The sequence below is a fragment of the Mustela nivalis genome (assembly GCF_964662115.1).
Source record: "Mustela nivalis genome assembly, chromosome: 3".
Taxonomy (NCBI): Eukaryota; Metazoa; Chordata; class Mammalia; order Carnivora; family Mustelidae; genus Mustela; species Mustela nivalis.
Genome location: NC_139022.1, coordinates 115,648,177 through 115,671,902, shown reverse-complemented (window position 1 = coordinate 115,671,902; position 23,726 = coordinate 115,648,177). Strand labels below are relative to the sequence as shown.

The following is a 23,726-nucleotide window of genomic DNA, read 5'->3' as shown; positions in this document are numbered from 1 at the left end:
TCAGCATACTCTGAAACTCTTGGCACTTTTCCAACTCATGGCCCAGGAGAAGGGTCAGCAACCCTAGGACATGGGGTACATAGCTCTCAGGGTGCCCGGATTCAGGAGGAACACAGGATGCCCAGCCACACAAGTGGGCCATCTTCTCTATGGCCCCCTCTCCCTAGTTATCTTGAAGACATAAATGTCCTGCAGGGCTAGTGGAGAGTGCTGCTGGGCTTAGCATGCTTGAGGACTATAAGGACCAAGGAAGGCAGGGTAGAGAGGGTCGATAAATTTGAAGAAACAGGAGCCAGAGGGCTTGCTCTGGATGAGGGCAGGAAGTAAAGGAGGGGATGGGGGGGGGGCGTTGTCACATTACCTGAGGTCCTTCACAGTGTGAATCCCAATCTGCTTGGTTGTGTCTCCTTCACTCGCTTCCTTCACTCGCTTCAGTCCAGCCACATAGAACCGTCTGCTGTTTTCTAAGTATGCCAAGCCCTGCATACTCTTATTTTCCACTGCTGTTCCTTTACGATGGAACCTCCTCTTCCACCTCAGTCCTACTCTATTGCTTCTATTAAATCATCAAAACCTAGTTTAAGTTTAATTTTCTGTGAAGACTTCTTGCTACTTTCCTCATCTGGCCGCTGTGCCATTTCATACATGTCTCAGTTCCAGCCATCACTGCGTGACATTGTAGTGCTTTATTAACTTGCCTCTCCTTGCTCCCCAAAAGATAGTGATGGTCTAAGACATGGACTCATTCATTCTTTTAAAATTATTATTATTTTTTATTAACACAGAATGTATTTGTTTCAGGGATATAGGTCTGTGATTCATCAGTCTTACACAATCCACAGCACTCCCCATAGCACATACCCTCCCCAAAGTCCATCACCCAGCCGCCCTATCCCTCCCACTGGACTCATTCATTCTTGTATTCCCACCACCTGCCACTGTTTCAGTGTCGTAGGGACTTCTATGAGACCACTATTGCTGTGTAACAGTCTACCACAAATTTAGCAGCTTGAAACAACACAAATTTATTATTACATTCCTCCAGATCAGAAATCTAGGCATGGTGTGGCTGGATGCTCAGATCAGTGTTTCAGTGAGCTGAAATCAAGGTGTTATTCCAGGCTCTGGTTCCATACCGTGCTTAGGATCCTCTTCTAGACTCAATGACTTTACACAATTTGTTTCTTGAAGGTATAGGACTGATGTCCCCATTTTCCTGCCACCTACTGCCCAATGACTACTACTCTCAGCTTATAGCAGCCACGCAGTTTCTTGCCATGTGGCCCCAGTAGGAAGTTTACCACACTGATGTTTGCTTCCTTCTAGGCTGGCTGGAACACATCTCTGATTTCTTCTGTACCCAGCCAGAGAGAACTTTCTGCTTTTAGAGAGCTCACCTGACTAGATCAGGCTCCACTAGTATAATCTGGCTTTTGCCATTTGATGTATCCTAACCAAAGCAGTGATATTTCATCATATTCAGTGAGTTCTACCCACACTCAAAGGAGTTAGACAAGGGTGAGGGTTCATTAGGGTTGGCTTAGAATATTGCCTGCCGCGGGGCTGAATGAATAATGTCAAATAAGATGTGTTCCAGAAACTTATAAATTATAAACACTGCTATTCAGTTTTAAGATTTTTTTTCCTCTTGTCACTTTGGAATGCTTTTTAAGTTGGTCCCAAATTTGTGTTGAGTCCAGCATAGTTGAAGATGTTGCATGTGAGATAATACAGTAATATCCCTACCATGAGCACAGGTAGTACTGGAAATTCAGGGTAGGGGGCAAGACGTGATCTGACAACTGACTGACTGGCTGTATTATCTTAGGCAAAGTCCCTGAAACTCTCTGAATGTCATATTTCTCATCCTGTATAACATGAGCGGGTAGGACTACACAATGTATAAAGTTGGCCAGCTCTAATATTCTATATTTTCTAAGACTAAAACATACTGCTCAAATTAAAATCTAGCCAAGTGACTCACAATATCCAAATTCATTACAATAGTTCACAAAAGAATTTCATTATAGATGAAATTACAGTGATGTGATTTTAAGAGGAAAAGGCCATTTTGTGTTTAAATGAATCCACCGCTATATTGTTTGAACTTAACTAAATATAAATAGAGGTACACAACTAGTTTTAAAACTTTACATAAAATAGTGAAAAATACTGTCTTTAGATGACATATCTGTCCAGTTATGTTCAGAAGTGAATTTTCTCCAAGATATTAAAACCTGATACTATCTTACAATTTGAATTAACTCAATTGATGACAAGCAAATAACTATCAAAGGCAGCCCTCAAATATTATGAATCAATTCACTGACTACGTGGGAAGCATGTTGAGATTCTTATACACATTTTGGAGGTTTAAGTCTTTCTTTTGTTTTTCTCAAATGAAGCCGTTTTGACTAAGATAATTATTCTCTTCTACCCCCACCAAAAAATGAATTCTAATTTTAAACAGGTATTATTAAATCCCACTGAAATAGGCTTAATGCAGATGTATTTGTTAAAACACCCCTTTATTGACTGTGCACAGTTATTAACAATTCACATTTCACTTTATCTACTGAGTGGAAGAGCATTTATTCTTTCATTAAAAAGTTAAGCCCTTAGGGCAGCAGCAGGGATGCAGAGCCTTCTCCTATAAACTGCACTGTCCAGTGAATGTAAAATGCTTCCATATTAATACAAAAGGGAAAAATAAATAAAACAAGTGCATTCCCCCATCCTCCATTATCCACTTGCTGCTGATATGCTCCTGTCATTTTATAAAATGCCAGCATGTAAACAGTTTCTACACTGTTCCCATACTTCCATCAGTCAGAAGAGTAATGTAACCTTTTATTTATTGGGCACCACCTAGTTCAGAACTTCTGTAGGGCTGGGCAAGGCCACTGTCAAAGTCTTTAGGAAGATGCCATCTGGACAGAGTGGGTGGCGGATCATGAAGGCATCCTCAGCATCCAGCACCTTGCTGCTCAAGTTTCTGGAGCTGCTTTTCAAGTTTTGAGATGTCTACTCGATGCATCATCAGAAACTGGCCATTCAAGTGGAAGACAGGGATGTCAAATTTATACCTTTCATACCAAGCAGAGTTTTCTGGAAGTGTGATGTCCACCTCCTGTAAAATAACCTGAAATGGAGACAGACTAAAGCTCTGTATTTTAGAGAGCACAGAATGATACCACAGGCACAGTGCCAATCTGATGCCCAGATGAGCTCTCATGCTGAAGGGTTTTGCTGTTGTCTGCCTGTCTGAGGTCCCAAGTGAACTCATGTCCCTGATTTCCACAACTTGACTGATTTCATTATATTCCTTAACTCTCAGTTTTGCTGTTTTTCTGTTATACCTATTACATTCACTGTTGGGTCACTACTCCATTCCCAGTGAAATAAAATATGTCCCAACTGGGAAGCTGAGGAATCAGGACACATGCACTTTGCACGTAGGGATAGGAAAGGCATAATGGTTCGCTACAGGAGAACATTTCCATGGAAATGACAAGAGGAAGATAAAATGAATGGGGACACAAGTTTAAAGAAAGCATGAATATTGCACCTGCTAGTTAGCTTTGGTTCATATTAAGAGAGTAAGAAAACCAGTACTGCTCAGAGAAAAACACTTAGGGGGTAATGAGTTTTGTGGAAATTAGCACTGAAATCTCTCTCTGAAGAACAGAAAGAAAACTTAAATGAAAAATCATTTAATCTTTTCCCAAAGAAAGGATCCAGGCAGATAATCTACACCACATACGCTATCCATTCCATATACATAAAGGCACACCACTGTATTATGCAGGTTTCCCCTGCTTTTCGAAAGCACTCATCAGGCCACTTGGCTGTTACAAAAGACCTACATTAGTACCTGTTTTGCTAATGGAAAAAATCTGAGGACTTTTGCTTTTATGAAAAAAGATGAAAAATGAAAATAGTGTTCAGTGTTGGTTTTGCCGTTCTGGAAGCAGTGCCTACACTGAGCAATGAGAGTGGCACCACCAAGCTCCTTCCCTTGGGGCCTCCTTGCAGCATCGCAACACTAAGCCCCTAGAGCTTTGAACTGTGTGAGCATCTGTGCTTTATCTCAGTTTATTCTGTGTATGCATCAGCAAGAAATGTCCTAAAGTACCAAAAAAGCCTGAGAGAGGTTATTTCTTGGGTCTGGGAATGATAAAAAAATTTTTTTCATAAATGAATGTTAATTGTTTCTTTGCTTCACTCCACTTGGGCCTGTGAAGGTTGGATAGGAATGCTCTACTTTCGGAGAGTAGAGGGGGAAACCGGTATTACCCTGTTTTTGTAGGGCTCCAGTATTTCCTTGGCTTCATCACAAAGGGGGCATGGATCCTACAGGAAGGAAAAAATAAAGCCATTAAATTCAAAGAACGGCATGTAGCCTGACAAAAACCACAAGAAGTAGATCATACTTACTTTAAAGGATGTGCTTTTTTTTTTTTAACCAGGTTAATTATACTGTTTTTTTTCCAAAGCAAAACATTGCCATAGAATCTTATAAATAGCTAGTGTTTCATGTAAGTGGGCTGTCAGCGTTTTTTAGTTGTTCTGCTTTGATTTTTCACCATAAATAAATGTATTTATACATATATGTATACACATATATAATAAATTTAGATGCTTACCTTTGTTACACACATACATGTAGAAACCGATCACATATACATCCACATACATCTAAATCTATTACATACCTGTATATGTAGATACATACATATATACTACATTTAGATGCTTACATTTTTTTTCACTAGCTTTATCTGATGGATATCAGGGAAGATTATTTTTCATTGATTTATAGTCATAGGGCTTTGTCCTTCCTGTGACAGGAACACTTTTCTGGCCTGGCTGACATCGCCAGAATCGCTTAAAGTCTATTTTGAAATGGAGGCATTGAGCTTTGCCTGCCTGTTTTTCCTCATCAGTCCACAGGAATAAACTCATTGAGATGAAGTTAAATAGTGATTGCCCCACCAACAAAAAGGGAGAAATCTCTATTTACTTCAGGTGATGATAGTACCAACTCTTTAATAGTCTGCCTGTTTTCTCATTGCAAGTGTCAGCAGTAGCCTTCCCAGGTTAATTCTCTGCCCAAGGAACAAGCAAGTTTTAGTGCTGGTTGTTTGTATTCTTGAACCATCCAGTGGAGAAGTCTTTTGAGAATGCTGTGGATCTTTGGCAGATTTTAAAATCTCAGCTCTAGACTCTAGGAACAGCTACTAGCTATAGGTTCTCTTGCATGAGCTCAAAATAGACTCACCATTACCGATGCTTATATAAAACCTGCTTTTTAACATGACAGGAAGAGGTAAGCTGTTATGTAAAAGAAAGGCCCCCTCCTCCAGTTTAACTCCCAGCTTGTTTTGAAATAAGGACCCAGATCATCAAAAGGCAGTTTTTCTTCATTAGGGTCTTTCTGGCCCTAACTTCCTGGTGCAGAGAATTAAGCTCATCATTTATTATGAGCACCATCAAGAAACAGATTATGGATAGTCTGTGATGTTTTAAGAGAATCACATTGAAATTTTCTAAGAAAGTTTCAAAAAGTCAACAGAAGATTTTAAAAAGCAAAAGTTGTTAGAAAAAGAACAAGCTAAAGAAGTACCAAATATACCAACATTTTGCTTTTATGGTGAAAAAAAACCAAACTTCGGTTGAACCTAGATCACATTTTCTGTTTTGTTTTTGTAAACATGGACATTGGTGCACATTATTTTGTATATATGTATTTTTATTAGGAAAGGTTCATCAACATTTAAAGAGGCCTATGAACTGAAAAAGGATTAAGACTCAGTGATCTGGACCATTAAAACTTTCTTCTCTAGGATTTTCCACAGCACCAGCAGAGCAGGTACTTACTGTATCCCTAGAATGGAATGGACGTTCATTGGGTTAGCCATCCCACTCCCCTTTCTGGTAGGAAGAATGTTGTGATTTTGCTGACTGATTTTGCTGACTGTGGCTGACTGAATCCCTGAACAAAAAGGGTAGAACACTTGACTTAGGCTGAGACAGTCAGTGTATCATATCCCTCTTGACCACAAATGGCTCAGGGATTGGCCAATCTTATATACCTAGTGACACATACCAAGGAATCAATACAAATTTTAAGCTAAATGAAAGATTAGTGTGGCTCCCCCCTCCCCAGATGTCTATAGCTAACTTGACCATTATTCAAACTGAAAAATAATGCATAATAGTTAGGCTGAGTGAGCACCACTAGCCTTAAGGGATTATTTTATTTTTGTGGCTAATTTTCATATGCATTTCTCATATGTAGACACAGATAATCAATTATTTTTATTCCATAATTTCCAATAATACAATATATACTATGGATATGAAAAGCAGTTTAGATTAACTATTTGCAATAAGAAATTCAATTATTAAAAACTATTTTAAACTTTGTTATTAGACAGGGGCGCCTGGGTGGCTCAGTGGTTAGGCCGCTGCCTTTGGCTCAGGTCATGATCTCAGGGTCCTGGGATCGAGTCCCGCATCGGGCTCTCTGCTCGGCAGGGAGCCTGCTTCCTCCTCTCTCTCTCTCTCTGCCTGCCTCTCTGCCTACTTGTGATTTCTCTCTGTCAGATAAATAAATAAAATCTTTAAGAAAAAAAAAAAAAAAACTTTGTTATTAGACAGCCATCAGATATTTTAAGATTGCTAAAGATTGTCTGAAATCTGAAAAACATATTAAACAAGACAAGTTTTTTTTGCTTGAATTGGGAATATTATTCCCTGAGGTTAAATGTTACCCTGTCCTTTTTTTTTTTTTTTTTTTTTGATTATATATCACACAAAGTAATGTTAACTAGTAAAAGGAAATCAGTGATATTTATATTATAAGTTTCAGGGGAAAAAAGCTCTTAAAAATTTTCAACTTTAAGTTGATGAACCTTTCCTAATAAAAAATTTTCAATTTTAAGTTATGGCTTAAAACTCGTGTTAGGGATAAGAAAACAAGGACAGTTGTACTTGTCAATCCTTGTTATTTGTGGCTTTCATATTTGCAAATTTGCCAGTCACTAAAATCTATTTGTAATCCCAAAACCAATATCTCTGGCACTTTTGTGGTTATCTGCAGACATTCGAGGATATGCACAGAACAGTGAAAAATCTGAGAGTGCACATTGCCAGCGGAGGTCGAATGAGACAATGATCTGACTTACTGTTTCAGGTCTCACACTTGTCAACAGGTGTCCTTTTCCTGATCCACTGGGTGTCATGCTTTTTGCATTTTTGTGTTTTTTGTTGATTTGGCTATTTAGAATGGTCCCCATGTAGAGGGCTGTGTAGTGTTGTGCAGTGTTTCCAAGCGTAAGAAGGCTGTGATGCGCCTCGTGGTGAAAATACTGTTAGATAAACTTTGTTCAGGCAGGAGATATGGTGCTGTTGGCCCTGAATTTGGTGTAACGAATCAACAATACATAGTAAATAAAGTATCTTTAAACAGAAACATATGCCAGACAAGGCTAGTATTGATCAGCTGACAATATGTGGCCAGCAGCTCACTGGAGTCTAACCATAACCTCCCCTGGGAGCACTGGTTTAGTTCACTAAATTAGTTCACTAATTCAGTGTTTGTGGTGACTTTATGGAACACAGCCATCACAAGAATTAATTATGTTTCTAAGTGATGTATTTATAAACATCATCTCTCTTTTGATAGTTCTTCCTTCCAATGCAGGGATTGGGAGACTATTAAATATATTAGTTTTCCAACTGAAAAGTGTGAGACAATGAGGCATGTGGGTAGAAACCAGGGTTAGTACCATTGTAACTGCTACTGTAAAGTTGGGGGACAGGTCCGAGGACAGCTTATTCCATTGCTTTCCTTTCAGCATTTCCCCATCCCTCTTCTTAAATGTACAACTTTCTTCAGACAACAATTTAACACTTTTTTTGTTTTTGAAGTAGTAATTTTACTTTTTAACTCTGTACCTTTGTAAATAAGGTCAGCACAGGAAGAACAGTCTTCGAGGCAGAGAGATTTCTCATGAGGAGTTGAAGGGAGTATTTGGCAAGATGCATGCTATTTCCTTGAAACCAGAGCATCTTAATTCTGCCAAAAGAAAAATAGACCAATAAACTTATGTGCCCTAGATTTTGCTGTTTATAATATGAACAGTAAGCTGCAAGCCTATGATGGAATTTGATGACTTGAGAATTGCTTCTTGGACTCCAGGAGTGTCAGAGAGGCCCAGATGTTTGGCAAGTCTCCATGATGCCTCAACATTCACTGTATTCCAAACAAAACAGAACTTAGAATGGGAAAATATCCATATTTATGGATGAGCTGTGTGCCTAATCACTTGGGTTCTGCAGGCAAACTGCATGGGTTTGTTAATTTGAATACAAAATTAAATTTCACCTGCAGATTGTGCCAGCATCCTGATGATTCCCTATAATGGGGAGGTTTCCTGAGATGATTCTTATTGCAGAGATAGCTTATCTTGTTGGCAAGCATTCAACAACACAGAGCCACCTTCATGGTAAAGGAACAGTAAGTAAGGAGCACAAATCCCCAAATGATGGTTAAGGTTGTCACTTAGGAGATCCATGCCTCACTCTGCTGCAAAAGATGGGGAAATACAGATTGTACTAAGAGGACCTATAGGGGAGAGTTAGGTTGAGTTGACTTGTCAGGAGCAAAAATCTACTCAACTCCTTAAGTATTTTAAAAGGAGATTGCCATCATTTTTAAAAACATATACAAGTGTACTAGTGTTACTACTGGAGATACTCCAACACGAACAGCTTGGTAATAGCAGCATGTCAAACACTAGGCTTTGAAGCTCCCTCATCTTGCTTCTTTGCTCGACATAAGACAGCCTACTTATTCCTATTCTATTGAGCCTCCAGCTTTGTCCTTAAAACTACAGATATGATAATTTCACTTTTAAAACACATATGCACTGTTGACTTTATCATTTATCAATATTCTCAAAATGAATTCATTCCTGGGATCTTCATTTCTTAACTTTGCTTTCCAACTTCATCTCACTTTCCCCTCCCTTTTCTTGGCAAGCGGCAGCCACAAAGATTCCCTTTCCTTGAATACCTAAAGATCATTTCTTTATCAGGATCTCTGTACTTGCTGTCCTTATGCATGAAAAGCTCTTAAGTAGCTTCCCCTCATTTGGCCTGGGTCATGCCTTAGTGACGACCTTACCAAGGTTGGCCAGCCCACCATGCTCCATTCTTATGCCTTGCTACGGTTTTATCTTTTACTGCCTCAAATGGCTTTACCTCTGTCCCCCTCTATTATAGTGTGACTTCCATAGGAGCAGGTACTTGTTTGCCCCAGTATCCCTGAGCATCTATAATTAAGTTGGCACACAGTAGGTATTCAGATATTTGTTTGAATATTTGAAGTATTGGAGTGAACCATTCTCCACCTTTTTAGTCTCCCCTCTAACCCTAACCAGACACTCAGTGTGCACAGCAGTCACCAACTGAGCATAGTTCATGTTATAACTAAATGTTAGTATTCTTCAGGGTGTCCATAAGACTGTGGGCCAGGGCCCTACAGTTGGTCCCAACCCCTTCACCACCAGCTCTGATCTCTGCTCTCCGCAGAGCATGACTATATTAATAATGTGCTAATCTCTAGTGCTGACTAGGCTTCTTAGTGTAAGATTAGCTTTAAACTCATTTCAAACAGAATGATACGATTTTAGAGAAAAATACCAGCCCTATCAAACTAGTGTAAAGACCACAGGACAAAAAAGATTGGATTCTGATCTGTGAAAACAATAATCTTTCCTTCACTCTTAAACTCATAGCCTTCCACTTCTCCCTGGATCTCCCTGCTAACTGAATGATCTCGATAACACATAAAAGGGAATGTGATGAGCGCTTTGCAATGATCTGCTACCCACCATTATTCCAAGATGGAAAGTAGATCCATCTACTTCCAAACACGCTGTGCTACTCTCAATTAAGTTTTAAACCCTGGTATACACATTTTTTATAAATTAAGCAGAATCAGCAACTCCAATAGGTAAATGTGGTCAGAGACGACAGCTTCTAAGCATGGCTTTGTCTACACAGGATATGAATGAGGAGGGAAGGTAGACTACTAGCCGTTTTTACACTGGGTAAAAATTTTTGCATCCTTGGTTTTGGGAAAGCCCTATAATCACAGTGGCACATCTTCCTAGGGAATAGAATTAAAGGAGCTGTGCTATAGGGGAGAAAGAAAACAAAAAATTAGTTTTGTTAAAGACAGAAAGATAGTTCTTGGAAATGAGAAGGATTGAGCCCTTTTTGGCAGTGACCTAAGACAATCACCAGGATAGTGAACCACAGGTGCATGCTTTTGGTGGAGGGATTTAAGATTTATTGATGTCTGGCTGGTAAGGAAAGGAGAACTTACTGCTTTTTCCTAGCCAGTTGAGACTGAGGTGTTAAGGCTTTAAAAAAAAAAAATTCACATTCACAAAGGAAATCTGCTTCAGTATTTCCAACATGACAAAACACAGCATGTGGTCTTGGTTGCACCCAAGACAAATAAAACCTGTCATAGTAAACAGAGTTGCTATTCATTCCAGATTTGCTGGAATATTTGTTCACCCAACCCAGAGAGCAGAGTCTTCAGTGATGCTGCAACCATTCTATTTAAAATTAGTTCTCTTTCCACTGTTAGACCTACTTCCACCTTTTCCCATATATTTAATCACTTAAACATGGCACATCTGTTTATGGAGAAATGCATTAGCATTATGCAGTTTTACTACCTGCATATTTTCCGAATGTCCTAAGGCACATGCATTTTACCACATTGTTAAATTAACTTCTTTCTTTGTAAGCACTGTATTAGAATATTATATTAGAGTATGATATTTAAAAAGCTCCCTATACCTCTCCTGGGCAGAAATAAGATCTGAAGTCTAAAATTCTGAACACAGGAGTCCGGTCAGTTCTAGAAATAAACGAAAAATGATACACCCCATTTGCCACTGCATCATACTCTTCTTAGAATATTTTACTAACTCTGTAAACCCTAACACTATTGCTGTCAATGTCACACTCAGTGAATCATGCTTTCTTGAAGTAAAATCTTAATACAGGCTACTCTGTCAATGTGACATTTTCATTAGTTCTATTATTTTTGAGCAGTATCTCAGCATTATAAAAAAATACTCTGAAAGGCAGTTTCTGCCTGGTAGCTCATGACTTGGGAAAGGACAACACCTTTTTGATTATGTCATTGAATTTAGTCATGAAACTTGTGTCCTTACTACACACAGACACACTTTCATCCTTTGTATTTTGTTACATGCCTCTGTGATATGAGCAAAAAGAGCTGTGTTCATAATATCAAAGAAGCACAAATGGGTCACCTTTGTCATGGACAAAAAAAAAAAAAAATGTAAAAGGCATAAGACTGGATTTAGAATGTGCCTAAAACAAATTCCACAGCCTAACAATAAAGATGGTGACTCCTGCTGTTTCAAGTCCAGGCTGCTCAGAGGCGTGGATCAGCCCCACAGAAAAAGGGAATGCTGGCTTTTCAACAAACTGAGGCTGACTCCAGTGGGCTTTATGGCAGAATCAAATACAACATGGGGGAGGACTGATTGGACCCATTCAGCCCTCCTTGAAGCCAAGATAAGGAAGATAACTTAACTTTATAGCACTTCCCCTGTGAGGCACTCAAGGGCATACCATTAAAGCAACTGATTACAGTACAGAGAGAAGCCAGGGTCGTTTGAGTCTTTATTAAGGATTATTCATTTCTTGCATGAGGAGCTGCCCAGACTAGGGCTGCATATCACTTATGTAGGGCCCCTGGATTCTTCAAACACTGCATGTGTCTGATTAGAAGAGAAACAACATTGTTCTCGCTTGAGTAGAGAAACTGACCTTCACTGACCAGAATTTTTATTCATACAAAGCATCCTTTGGCACGCCGAATCTCCAGGCTCACATGATCCCTCATCAGTAAGCTGCAGTGTTAGTTCATGAGCATAATGAAAAAGTCTATATAAGCCCAGGTACTGCCTTGGTTATTAACAGGTAATGTTGGAGCTTCACAAGAGTATAATGTAAATTTAATGCTGAGCTGACATTAACCAAACACTATTATAGTAGCTCCTGCTGAACGTGTGTTCCATGAGGAGAGGCTCAGGGCTTCCGTTTAGTCATCTGTGCCATATGAGATGTTAAGCCCTCATTTCACATTCATTACCATCTAAGTTAATGTTTCTATTTTTACCCAAGGGACTAGAAACACTCGTGTGTACGCACGCATGCACACACACACATATACCACACACCTCTACTGGGAACAAAAGCCCATCATTCTAGATTACTGAAAATTTATGTAATGAGATGAGGCTGCTCTTAGCAGACTTGTCTGGGTCACTGGGCTCAACCTAATGCAGGGAAACAGGGACACATGTTGCCACCCCAGTGCCCCTCTGTCTCCCCTTTGTCCAAACCTCCTCTTCTCCCAAACAAGTAGGAGCCTAGCCTGGGATTTGGGTGACAAGGAGAGGCAGCATTAAGGGACATCCCCAAAGCTGAAAATGAAGCAGATACTATGACGTGTCAACTCCAAGGAGCTAAGCAGGGCAAGAATGAGGCTACAGAATAGAAAGAAACAGGGAGTGGGACGCTCACTCACTGGCATAGGTGGGATCGCAGGTGCTTTTCTAGCTCTGTAGCCTCTGCAGCCAGAGGACCAGGCCAGGGGGACTGCCTGAGAGGTGGAGCCAGCTGAGACAAGATGTCGCAACAAAGATCCAAGCCAACCATCCACCTATAGGCCCACTTGTACATGGTGTCGTGCTCAGCTTCATTCTTTCCTTCTTTATTTAAATTGAGGTATAATTAACATAACATTTTAATTAGTTTCAGGTGTACAAACATGATTCGGTATTTATATATATTGTCAGACAATCACCACAGCTTCATTCTGACCATAGATTTCGACTGCTGATTTGATCTCACATAACACATGAAACCATGAGTAACCCTACATCATGCCCCAGACCTGGGGAGCAGGAAACAGCTTCTCACACCACACAGCCATCTCACTCCCTGTAGCTTCTATTTCCAGATTTCAGTGCCAACAGGTTTGTTCACCGTACAGGGGCCAGAGAAGGCAGTAGAAAATCAATCCCAGAAAGGAATGACTGGTCATATGAGTGCTTAGGAACAAAACCCTATTTTCTTTCCCTTTAAATTATTACCATGACAGTGAGATTTCCAAGTGTCTGGATGTCTCTATTCCACTGTTTATACTCAATGGTGCTACGTTAATTTGCATTCAACACACTGTTCTGTTAAGTTCTTTAACTGTTTGAAGGGTGGGCATTGCCAAGACACTAAGATTACCATTTCACTGAAGGTTTTCTTTTTCTTTTTCTTTAAAGATTTTATTTATTTATTTGATAGAGAGACCTCACAAGTAGGCAGAGAGGTAGGCGGGGGCGGGGGAGAAGCAGGCTCCCCACCGAGCAGAGAGCCTGACGCGGGGCTCGATCCCAGCACCCCGAGATCATGACCTGAGCCGAAGGCAGAGGCTTTAACCCACTGAGTCACCCAGGCGCCCTTCACTGAAGTTTTTCAACTCTACTACTTAATATGTTTGTTCTGTCCCTGTACCTCACCTCCTTCAAATTCTCTGTAAAATTAAACCTTTTTTTTTTCTTCATCCTGTTTGGTGTTTAGGCCATTTCTTGCCCTCCAAATAAAAGTCACATGGAGAAGTCATGTCCACATACTAGATGCAAGCAACAGGAATAATAGAAGAAATACTTCAGTGGATTCAGGAGAAGGTAGTTCAGTTCTAAACTGGAACAATATAAATACAGGAGCGATTGCAACCATGACATCTAATGTGCACCTTTAAATGCTATAAGAGAAAGGAGGACACTGTGAGCTGAGGTCAGAAGTGGTTTCACAAGAGTAAGATCCCAAATCATCTAGGATTTGTGTATGTCAAAAAAAGGGGAAACAATTCTAAAGATGGTGTGAGACACAAAGGTGTTGAAGAAGGAGTACCATGGTCTGTCTGATGGGAGGCACTGTAGGGTTTTGAACGAGAGAGTGTTGTGATAAAAGCAGTGTTTTGGAAGACTGATCTAGCAGCAGCATGCAGGATGGACGTCAGAGGAAAGAATGGAGGTGGGAAAGAGAGAGATCGTTTAGGACAGCCTGGATGTGGGAGGAGAGTCACCCATTTATTCCATAATTATCTGATGTTTTCCATGTGTTAGAGGCTCTTATAGGTGCCAGGTGCAGTGGTGACCGGGAAAGCAAGGTACCTGTCCTCCTGGGGTCCGTATTCCAGTGATATTAAATCGAACAGTATCAGAGAGTGACAAGTAGAGGAGAGGGAGTAGACAAGGTGGCGTGATGGTAACTGAGGCAGGTCCTTGAAATAAGTACTCTGGGCTGGTGTCAGGTTTGCTGGGACTAAAGGCTAAGAAGATGCAAAAATCTGAAGTAGGAACATTTTGGAGAGAGGAATAGTAAGTGCAAAGGCTTTAAGGTGAGGACAACCTGAACTTACTGGAAGAAACGAACAGGACCATATGGCTGGAGCAGAGTAAATAGTGGCAGGAGACAGGGCTCAACAATCATCTGTGGGGTCACATCACCTAAGTACTCACAGGCCATGTTGAGATTTTAATTACAATTAGATTTAGAAGAAGGAGGTGACATGAATCTCATATACATTCTATTTTGTTTATTTATTTATTTATTTTTAAAGGGAATGCAAGCAGGAGAAGTGGGAGAGAGAGAAGCAGTCTTCCTGAGGAGCAGGGAGCCTAGGTTTGAACCTAGGACCCTGGGATTATGACCTGAACTGAAGGAGCCACCCAGGCACCCCTTATATACATCCTAAAAGATTACTTGAGGTGCTGTGTAAAGGTGGATTGCACGGTTGGGGGGCAGGGCCCCTGTTAGAGGGCCACTGCAGTGGTCAAGGTAAGAAAGGATAGTGCTGTGGACAATGACAGAAACGGGGCCAACAGATCTTGGCCATGAACTGGATGTGAGAAATTGAAGATGCAGTAAGGACAATTCCAGTTTGGGCCTTGAGCCTCTGGTGGGTGGCAGCGCCACTTACTAAAATGAGAACAACTGAGGCAGAAATAGATTGAAGAGTATACAGGACTGAGAGCTCCGTTAGGGACAAGTTGGAGCTCATGGAGAGAGTGGCACATACAGGTTTAGTATTCAGGAGAGGAGCTAGGGCCGAAGACAAAAATTTGAGACTCCGTCAGTTTAGGGACTGTATTTACAGCTTCGAAACCAGATGAGATAATCTAAATAATACAGAGAAGGAAGACGGCATAGGACAGATCTCTGAGGCAATCCAACATTTAGAAGTTGTGTTGAGCAAGCGGAAGGAAAGGCTGGTGAGGTACAATGCAAACTAGAAAGGAGTGTCATCACAGAAGCCAAGGGAAAAAATTGCTTCTAGAATGGGAACGGGGTGGTGGAAGAATCTACCACAAATCAGATGGGATGAGTCTGAGAGTGCTTCAAAATAATGAAATCTTCTAACCAAAGCCTACCCTTAAAGTGAACTGCCTGTCTGGTTTTTGCCTAAAATAACACCTTAACTAAAAGTGGTTATTTCTAGTGAGGATGGAGGCAGTGCGTTGGAGAAGAGTGAAGGCAAAAGTTGATTGGGTATCTTCAAAAGAGATAATGAATGTGAAAATCTCCGTATCAGTTACAAAGCAGAATAGAGAAATCAGCTTTAACATTATTACTAAAATAATGCTAAAAGTAAGGTATTGTTATTAATAATGATAATAATAAGGAGCGCCTGAGTGGCTTAGTCATTTGAATGTCCAATTCTTGATTTCAGCTCAGGTCATGATCTCAGCCTGAAGCGCTGCATCAGGCTCCCCTGCTCAGGGGGAGTCTGCTTGAGATTCTCTCTTTCTCAAATAAATAAATAAATATTTTTAAAAAGCAGTTATGATGATGGTTCTCTTTACTGGCCTCAAAAGTAAGATTTAAATCTCTACTATAGCAATCTCAGAAATAGGGAATTGCAAAACTGAAAAATATTTCAAACAGAAGTCGCTGAAAATTTCAGACTATGGGTATTACTTAAGTAGGAATTTCTGAGTATATCACTGATTAAGAACCAACATATTTATCTTCTCAGGATGTCACTAAGTCCATGTAAGTTGCTAATATATTGGCATCCAGTACTGGCTTAGCTTCCTTAGGCTTCAGAAAATTACAGAACAGGACACTGAAATCTAGTTTTCAAGGAGTCAAGGTTTCCCTTTGATAGGTTTGGGACAAACCCTTCCAGTTGCCCTTCGCAATACTTGCCTTTATATGTTCAAAGATTAAAAAATTCATCCATTTTACCAGTTGAGGACATCAACCCATGTACATCAAACAAGCCACCTAGATAATGGTAAAGTTGGATTTTATTGATTGTCTTTCAAGACAAAACTTATTTCAAAATAATTTTGAATAACTTCTGTAGAGTGGTCAAAATAAATGTTATGTAAATGTAAATAAACACAGCTCCTGCTAAATCATCAGTCGGGAATTAAGTACCAATGGTAATTCCTCATTTAGGAGTTTGAGAGTCACTCCTCATACAGTTTCAGCAGAAATTCAGCATGTTTGAATTCCTGTGTGCATTTTTGGGTGAGGATTTTATAAATATAAACCCCAAAGACAGGCAACTGCCCCTTGTTAGTTCTGAAATGCTGGGCAGTTCCTCATCTGCTTCAGCTTCACCAGCTGCACAACAGAGTTGCTAGTCCTTGCCCTGTTCTCTCAATCGATAGAGATGGGGAGAAACTGTGCCCAGAGGCTTTGATGTCAAATGTCCTGCTGATCGGAGAAGGGGCTTCACACACTGAAGAAATGCCATGGCCATAGCCCAGGGCTTTGGAAGTCCCCAGAGAATCTGAAGTAGTTTGCAGCTGTGGGAACCTAAAATGCTAGACCATCTAAAGAGGACCAAAATTCACACAGAGATCCAGGCAGAGGTGTACAGGTGCTTGCTCGCTGCACACTTGCTTCTCAAGCTCCTCAGTCATAATCAGGAAGCCCTATCATCCCAAAAGACCCAGTAGGGGAGGTGACGTTAGCCTTGCCAGGGCACTCATCTTACAGCTGAGCACCTGAGATGGAAAAGCGCCTCCAAAGGGGAATGATGTATTTTTTCTCTTACTGTTTGACACATTTAAAAAATATTTTTTTAACAACAAACCCTCATCATCTCTGCATTCTTCTCCATATCCAGAAGCACCCCTATGTTTGCCCCGTAAGATGACAAATGTGAAGTGGAAGGGGAGAAGAATCTTTAGTGTAAACAAGAGTTTGTTTTAGAATCTTTGGACCTTAGCAGTCACACTTTCCACATCATTGCTTTAGTAATGGGCTTGGTGCACATGAAAATGTCAGGGGAGGGTCTCCAGAAAAACATTCAGCTGAGAAAACGATAATGAAGATGCTAATCATAAAAAGTAGTGTACTCCTACTACACACTCCCTCTAGAACCCCAGGCGTCCAGAGACGATTCTGGACTACTTCCTGTTAACACAGTAGGGCTAGCACACATTGCACCCCTCCTCTCATCCCAAAGACACTGACTCAGCATTTGGCCTTGAGCCAAAGAGGCATATTCTGAATTCAGAGTTGCAGCAATGTTCAGTACAATTACAACATAATGGCTGCAAAGCTGTTCCTGAAAGCCAAGAAAACCTGAATAATGTGGTTGGGTTATATCATACATGAGGGCTTAATAGAGTTAAAAACCAATTTGAAAATTCCTTCATTCCATAAAGATGGCATTAAGATGAGGGCAAAATCATTCTAGTTCAAGGGATGGGAACAAAGTGCATAAGGACTTATGCTGACTCCTTTCCACATTATCCTTCTTAACTAAAATGACCCATCCCCTTTGAAGATATCTCTGGTATTTAATGCTGACCCAGAAAGAAGGCAATTTCATTAAAACATCTTAGTTTTATTGTAACCAGCTAGTAATGCCAGTTTCCTTGCTATTTACAAAGCACACAATCCCATTTCCAAAAACAACTATTTGCAATTCAAAATCTGCCCACCCAGGCAAGGTCATCCATTCATCACTAATACCCCTACCATTTCCAATTCACCTTGCCAAAGAGATGAATTTATCTTCATGACCACACAAGACCTGAAAGATTTTTCATTCATTTTTAGCCATTTTGTAGCAAATGACTTTGGAAACTTTGAATTACTAAATCTGAGCATTTTCTTCGACTTGTGATACCAACAATACCTAGGCCTGCTCAATCTGAATGTTGGGAACCATATTCTCTTGAGGTCGTGCACCCACAACTCTCAGTGATGTCAGATTCTACAATCCTTGGATCCCATTCTGTTACTTAACACGTATGGGGATGTCTTAATATTTTGGAACTGGGAAGTGACTTCAAAGATCTCCTTGCATTATGGATAAACTAATGTCTTCCTGAAACCTTTCATACTGCATTTTTTGGTTCATCTTTCTGTATTTTTTCCTTGAACAATGGCTTATTTTTATACATAATGAGACCAAAACAGAATTTTCAGAACTACAAGGAATCTCCAAGTTCAACCTCCTTCCTTTAAAAAAACAAAAACAAAAACAACCCTCAGAAAGCTTTATAAATAAATCCTCAGCATACCAAACAACTGGTAGCACATTGTGTTTAAAGATTAATTTAAGGGGGCGCCTGGGTGGCTCAGTGGGTTAAGCTGCTGCCTTCGGCTCGGGTCATGATCTCAGGGTCCTGGGATCGAGTCCCGCATCGGGCTCTCTGCTCAGCAGGGAGCCTGCTTCCTCCTCTCTCTCTCTGCCCGCCTCTCTGCCTACTTGTGATCTCTGTCTGTCAAATAAATAAATAAAATCTTAAAAAAAAAAAGATTAATTTAAGGATGGAGAGTGAGGAAAGCCTCTGCTTCAGATAGCAGAATTCTTTTATTTTAAGAATGAGGTTCTGGTCTCTAAATCTAAGAAGATACAGATTAATTTCATTTTTGAACATGGTCTCTAAATCTAAGAAGATACAGATTAATTTCATTTTTGAACATGGAGTAACAGAGCTGAACTTAGATCTCTTTTTTCCCACTCTCATGTCCTAGGCTGACTCAGCTGACTGAATTTCCATTAAATAACACTATCCTTTCTCTTGGCTGACTGGAAGAACTATATGTTTTAAAAAGTAAAGAGTTAAAAAAATCAAATAATTCAATCTCATGTCCTTCCTCCTGACTAAACTAGAAGCCATTTCCCCGTGATTAGTATGAAAAAGTACAGGAACAACGAAAGGAAGTTCATTTTGTTTCCAGGAGTAATGTTCTGGTTTCTGCTGCAGTCCCACTGGCAACAGAAGGAAGCAGTGTGTTCCACAAGCCTGCCCCATTATAACACAAAAAGCTGTCAGTTTTGAACTCCTTGGGAATTTGAGCAAAGCAGAAAAGATGTGAGTGGCTTTCTTACAATATTATTTGGGCAACCTAGCCTTAAAATAGTGACCATACATAGATTGTCTCTCCTTAAGGAAGGATCAAATGAAGGTATTAGTGACCTAGGTAAACTCGTAATTTGGTATACCTTCACAAAGACAGTCTTCATGTATTTGCTCAACAAGTCTTTGGGTGAGGAGTTGAGCATGGAAGGCCTGAATGGAGGGGGAGACAGGGCTCCCGAAGCCATTCAACAGAACTCAGGCCCTATAGCTGATCAGGACATAGTTCCTTGGAAGACAGTTTGGTGACCATCTGCAGATTCTCAAATATGCATTTCCCTACTCCAAGCTGTTGATCAAGGTGTTAGTAACTGCAGTACTTATAACTGTATCTAGTAAGCTCTTGAAAGGTTAATGTTTTATATAATCCTTTTCTCTACCTGTTGTATTCCCAATCATATTATAGATCCAATCGCCTTTCAGGGACACTGTGTTTTCATTTCTGTGGCATATACTGAGTGTTTGCAATGTGTCAGGGACTGTGCCAGGTATAGAAATATAAGAGTGATTAAGATCCTTTCCCTGCCCTTTAGGACCTTACACCTTGCACAGAAGAAAAATTTACAAATACAGTACTGCAGTGGTGAAGCCTATAGCAGTTAAATGGTTATTACCAGATACTAAGGGGGAAATGCTCTGAAATCCTGGGAGATGGATATTTTCTTAAAGTAGAAGGTATCTTGAATTTTGCCTCTATCTCTAGAAACCTTATCTTTGGTAAAGATTAGAATAAAAAGAATGATGTTTCCATGCCTCCAGGTTCCTGTAACTGGAACTGGAATATTAGGGATGTGGGATAATGATCTATGAGATACTCAGCCCAAACATTTCATTTTGCATATTCTTTCTCAAATGATTTTGTCCCTGAACTTGCTATGTGATATTACTAGGGGAAGGATGAAGGAAGCCTGCCTAGTCCCTGCTACCTGTGTGGATCCCTGGATCCAGATGGTTTCTCCCCTTCAAAATAATTGCAAACAAGATTAAAACTGCATGCAGGAACAATCCCAGCAGGCTTCTGGTTTCCTATGATGTATACTCCTTTAATAAAGCAGTGGCAAAATTAGATTTAAAATAAGGAACATAAAAAACCTTCATACTTGTACCATATTACCTCAGGGTCCTGCTATATGTGAAACACCAAACCCTGGCATTAGAGTAACTGAACGCATCAGCCAGCTAGAATATGCACACATTATGAAATACAAAAACTTAAAAAAATAACTTATTTTGAAGGCATATCTCCATATTGCCTCCAGGTACTTAAGAGTACAAGAGAGCCAGACATCTGGGATAAAATAGAAATACAGTCCAATAAATTCCCGAGTTGGAAAATCCTCATTTCTATTACCTTACCTGCCATCAATCCATCTAAATAAAACCACACAGCCACATTTTCTTCTAGTGAAGGAGACAAAAAAAATATTGATTCTTCCTCAGCAGGCCGCCACTACTGACCACAGAAAGTATGAAGAAAGAAAATCTGGGGAGACTGCCTGTCTAAAGCACCAGCCCCACCAATCTTAATTTTCCCAACAGGAACTTTCTGGTTCCACACAATTCTTCGGCAGAACGGGACTCAGGTTATCAGGCTATGATGTTTCACACAGAACCATGACTTAGTTGGGCCTTACCCTGATGTTACAGTGATCACTTAGTATTTCCAGAGAGACTTTTTTTCCCAAGTGTTTCAAATCTCACTGTATGTAGCTCCAAATATTGAAAAATATTGGTTAGAGAGTTTCATATGCATTTTCATAAGCTATTCTTCATATAATTAGTAAATGAAGGGACTACGGCCTATAACAGCTACCTCAACTTGTACAGTGGCATGCACACTGAGACACTGGTGCAGTGGCTGCTTCACCAACGCAATGTGTAGATACAGGAGCCCTGCTTATATTGGGAAATGTGCTAGAAAGTGTTGGCGGTATAATAGGTTCTAGACACTATTCCTATCCTGGAGGAGTTTATAGCTTGGGATCAAGCTGGGCCATACTGTGTGTTGTGTGTATATATACATATATATATATGTATATATACACACATATACATACACAAACACACACACACATACACATATATATTTAAAGTGCCCTACAATATGAAGTACTACATGAAATAATAGTAAGAAACAAGAACAACTATTATCCTGGCAAAAACCTTGTTAAAGACCGTATTAGAAACAGGCACTTGCCTTTTCCCATTAGTAATTTCGCTGGGAATTCTTTACCTCTGGACTTACTAAAAAAAAAATTCTATGAGCTGGTTTTTATCAGGAGTGGCCGACAAGGCTAAGTATTTGTTGAGAATTGTCTCTGATTTATTCTCACGTTGTTCACCACCCAGGGGGATGCTTTTGCCAGTAAAGCAGAGAGGAGATTCCCAAACCGCGGGACTCAACAACGTTTCCTACAGCACCTTTCAACCTTTTCACCCCCAGTTAAAGGTCAACATGGCTGCTCAAAAAGATTTATTTAAAAAGGCATCTCAGCGGCCTGCCAATTGAGATTATATTGCCACTTCACAGAATTCAATTAAACCCCAGACGGGGCTTCTGTGAAACACTGGAATTAGCGTGAAACTGAGATGCTTCCTGCTTCCTCTTAAAAAGCTGCCTTGTCCCGCTCGTTATTTTGTTCCCTTCCCAGAGCGCCATCACTTGTGCGGCGCGCGCGCGCACACAGACACACACACACGCACACAAATGCCTATAATCTCCCCCCGGAGGTTCATGGATTTATGGCTCTCGGTTTAATTAAATTCCCTCTAACGACAATCGAAATTGGCAGCTTGCACTCCAGCGAAAGGTTCGCGTGCCCCGCTTCCCGCCCCAGCGCCGGCTCCGGGCTGGGACCAGAGCTCCCACTCCCCGCCGCCAGGCAGCCCGCACCCACCTGAGCCGGCAGCCGGCTACGTCGCCGCTTCCGCTCCGACCCCGGCACTTCCGCCCGGACCGGCCCAGATCCCGCCCCGTAGCTCTCACTTCCGGCCCAGCAAGCCAGGCTTCGGGCGGTCCTCTCGGGGTCGCACAGCCAAGCCGGTCGCCCGTTTGTAGGGTGGGCCACCTCTGGGCAGTTTCTCAGGAAAAGAGAGACGCAGTAACGAATGTTTAAAAAAAAAAAAAGGTTCCTAGCCTGTTTGGGGACCACTTAATAAGGAGCCAACTTTGAAAATGGGCAGTTCAGGCTTTTAACTCTAACCTGTGTTCATTCACTCATTCATTTAATGTTGAGTGCCTTCCTCCCCTTGGTCCCTGCTGAGCTAGGTTATGGGGAAAGAGGTTATGAAACTGGCAGCTGTCCTCTTCCCAAACTTAAGTAAGAAAGTCACACATTAGGCAGTAATCCTTTAAGTAGGCCATGAGTTCAGTGAGCTAAATACATTGAAAGGAAAGGAATGTGAACCTTTAAAAATTAGGTGGAAGTGATCTACCTGAAGAGGTAGCTTTTGGGTTGGGATGTGAAGCACCAGGTGGGGCAGGGACAGATCTCTCTAGGCCTGTGGAAGTCGGACTGGAGGGAGCCGGGCACCAACAACGCATAGAAGACTAGTGTGGCTGAGGCATAGAGAGAGTGGGGAGAGAGGTGCAAACGGGCCACATAGGGTAGGCAGAAGCCTTTTTTTCAGTTTTGTGCTAAGGACAGCTGGAGGAATTTTTGTTGTATTCTTTTTGTTTGTGTGTTGGAAGGGGTTGAACTGATTGCCTTTCCATACTGAAAGGATCACTCATCCTTGGGAAGGAGATGAGAAGGGGTTGGGGTAGGTGAGAGCAGAGTGCCAGCTGAGAAGGCAGGAGGCCCCTAATTACTCCAGGGCTGAGGTGTGGGGGCTTGAATGGTGGTACTCTGAATAGAAAATGATATGTAATTATAAGAGCAATGTTTAAAGCTAGCATAAATTGCTCACATCAGCTTTATACTCATTAACTTGTTTAATCTGGGGAACCATCCTTTTAATCATTATTGGTACCATTTTGCAGATGAAAAAATAATAACTTGCGTTAATCTCAGAGCTAGAAAATGGCAGAGATGGGATTGCATCTCATCCTGTCTGATGGCAGTATCTAAGAGCTTACTACTATATACTCAATTTTATTTAGTGATTTTTATTTTATTTTATTTTTTTTAAGATTTTACTTATTTATTTGAGAGAGAGAGAGTGAGAGCAAGCACAGAGGGAGAGTGGGAGGGAAGCAGACTCCCTGCT

General features: G+C 40.7%; 1 protein-coding gene across 1 annotated transcript; it reads right to left on the bottom strand.

Annotated features, from left to right (window-relative positions):
- Positions 1-2,509: 2,509 nt before the first annotated feature.
- On the bottom strand, positions 2,510-22,566 carry LOC309860854 (glutaredoxin-like protein C5orf63 homolog). The gene is made up of 4 exons (XM_082723290.1): positions 22,415-22,566; positions 7,963-8,083; positions 4,297-4,353; positions 2,510-3,142 (listed from the first exon to the last, which is right to left on the bottom strand). Exons 2-4 carry the CDS (start codon positions 8,074-8,076, stop codon positions 2,966-2,968), a joined length of 348 nt encoding a protein of 115 aa, XP_082579416.1. The 5' UTR covers positions 8,077-8,083; positions 22,415-22,566; the 3' UTR covers positions 2,510-2,965.
- Between the last annotated feature and the right edge of the window lie 1,160 nt (positions 22,567-23,726).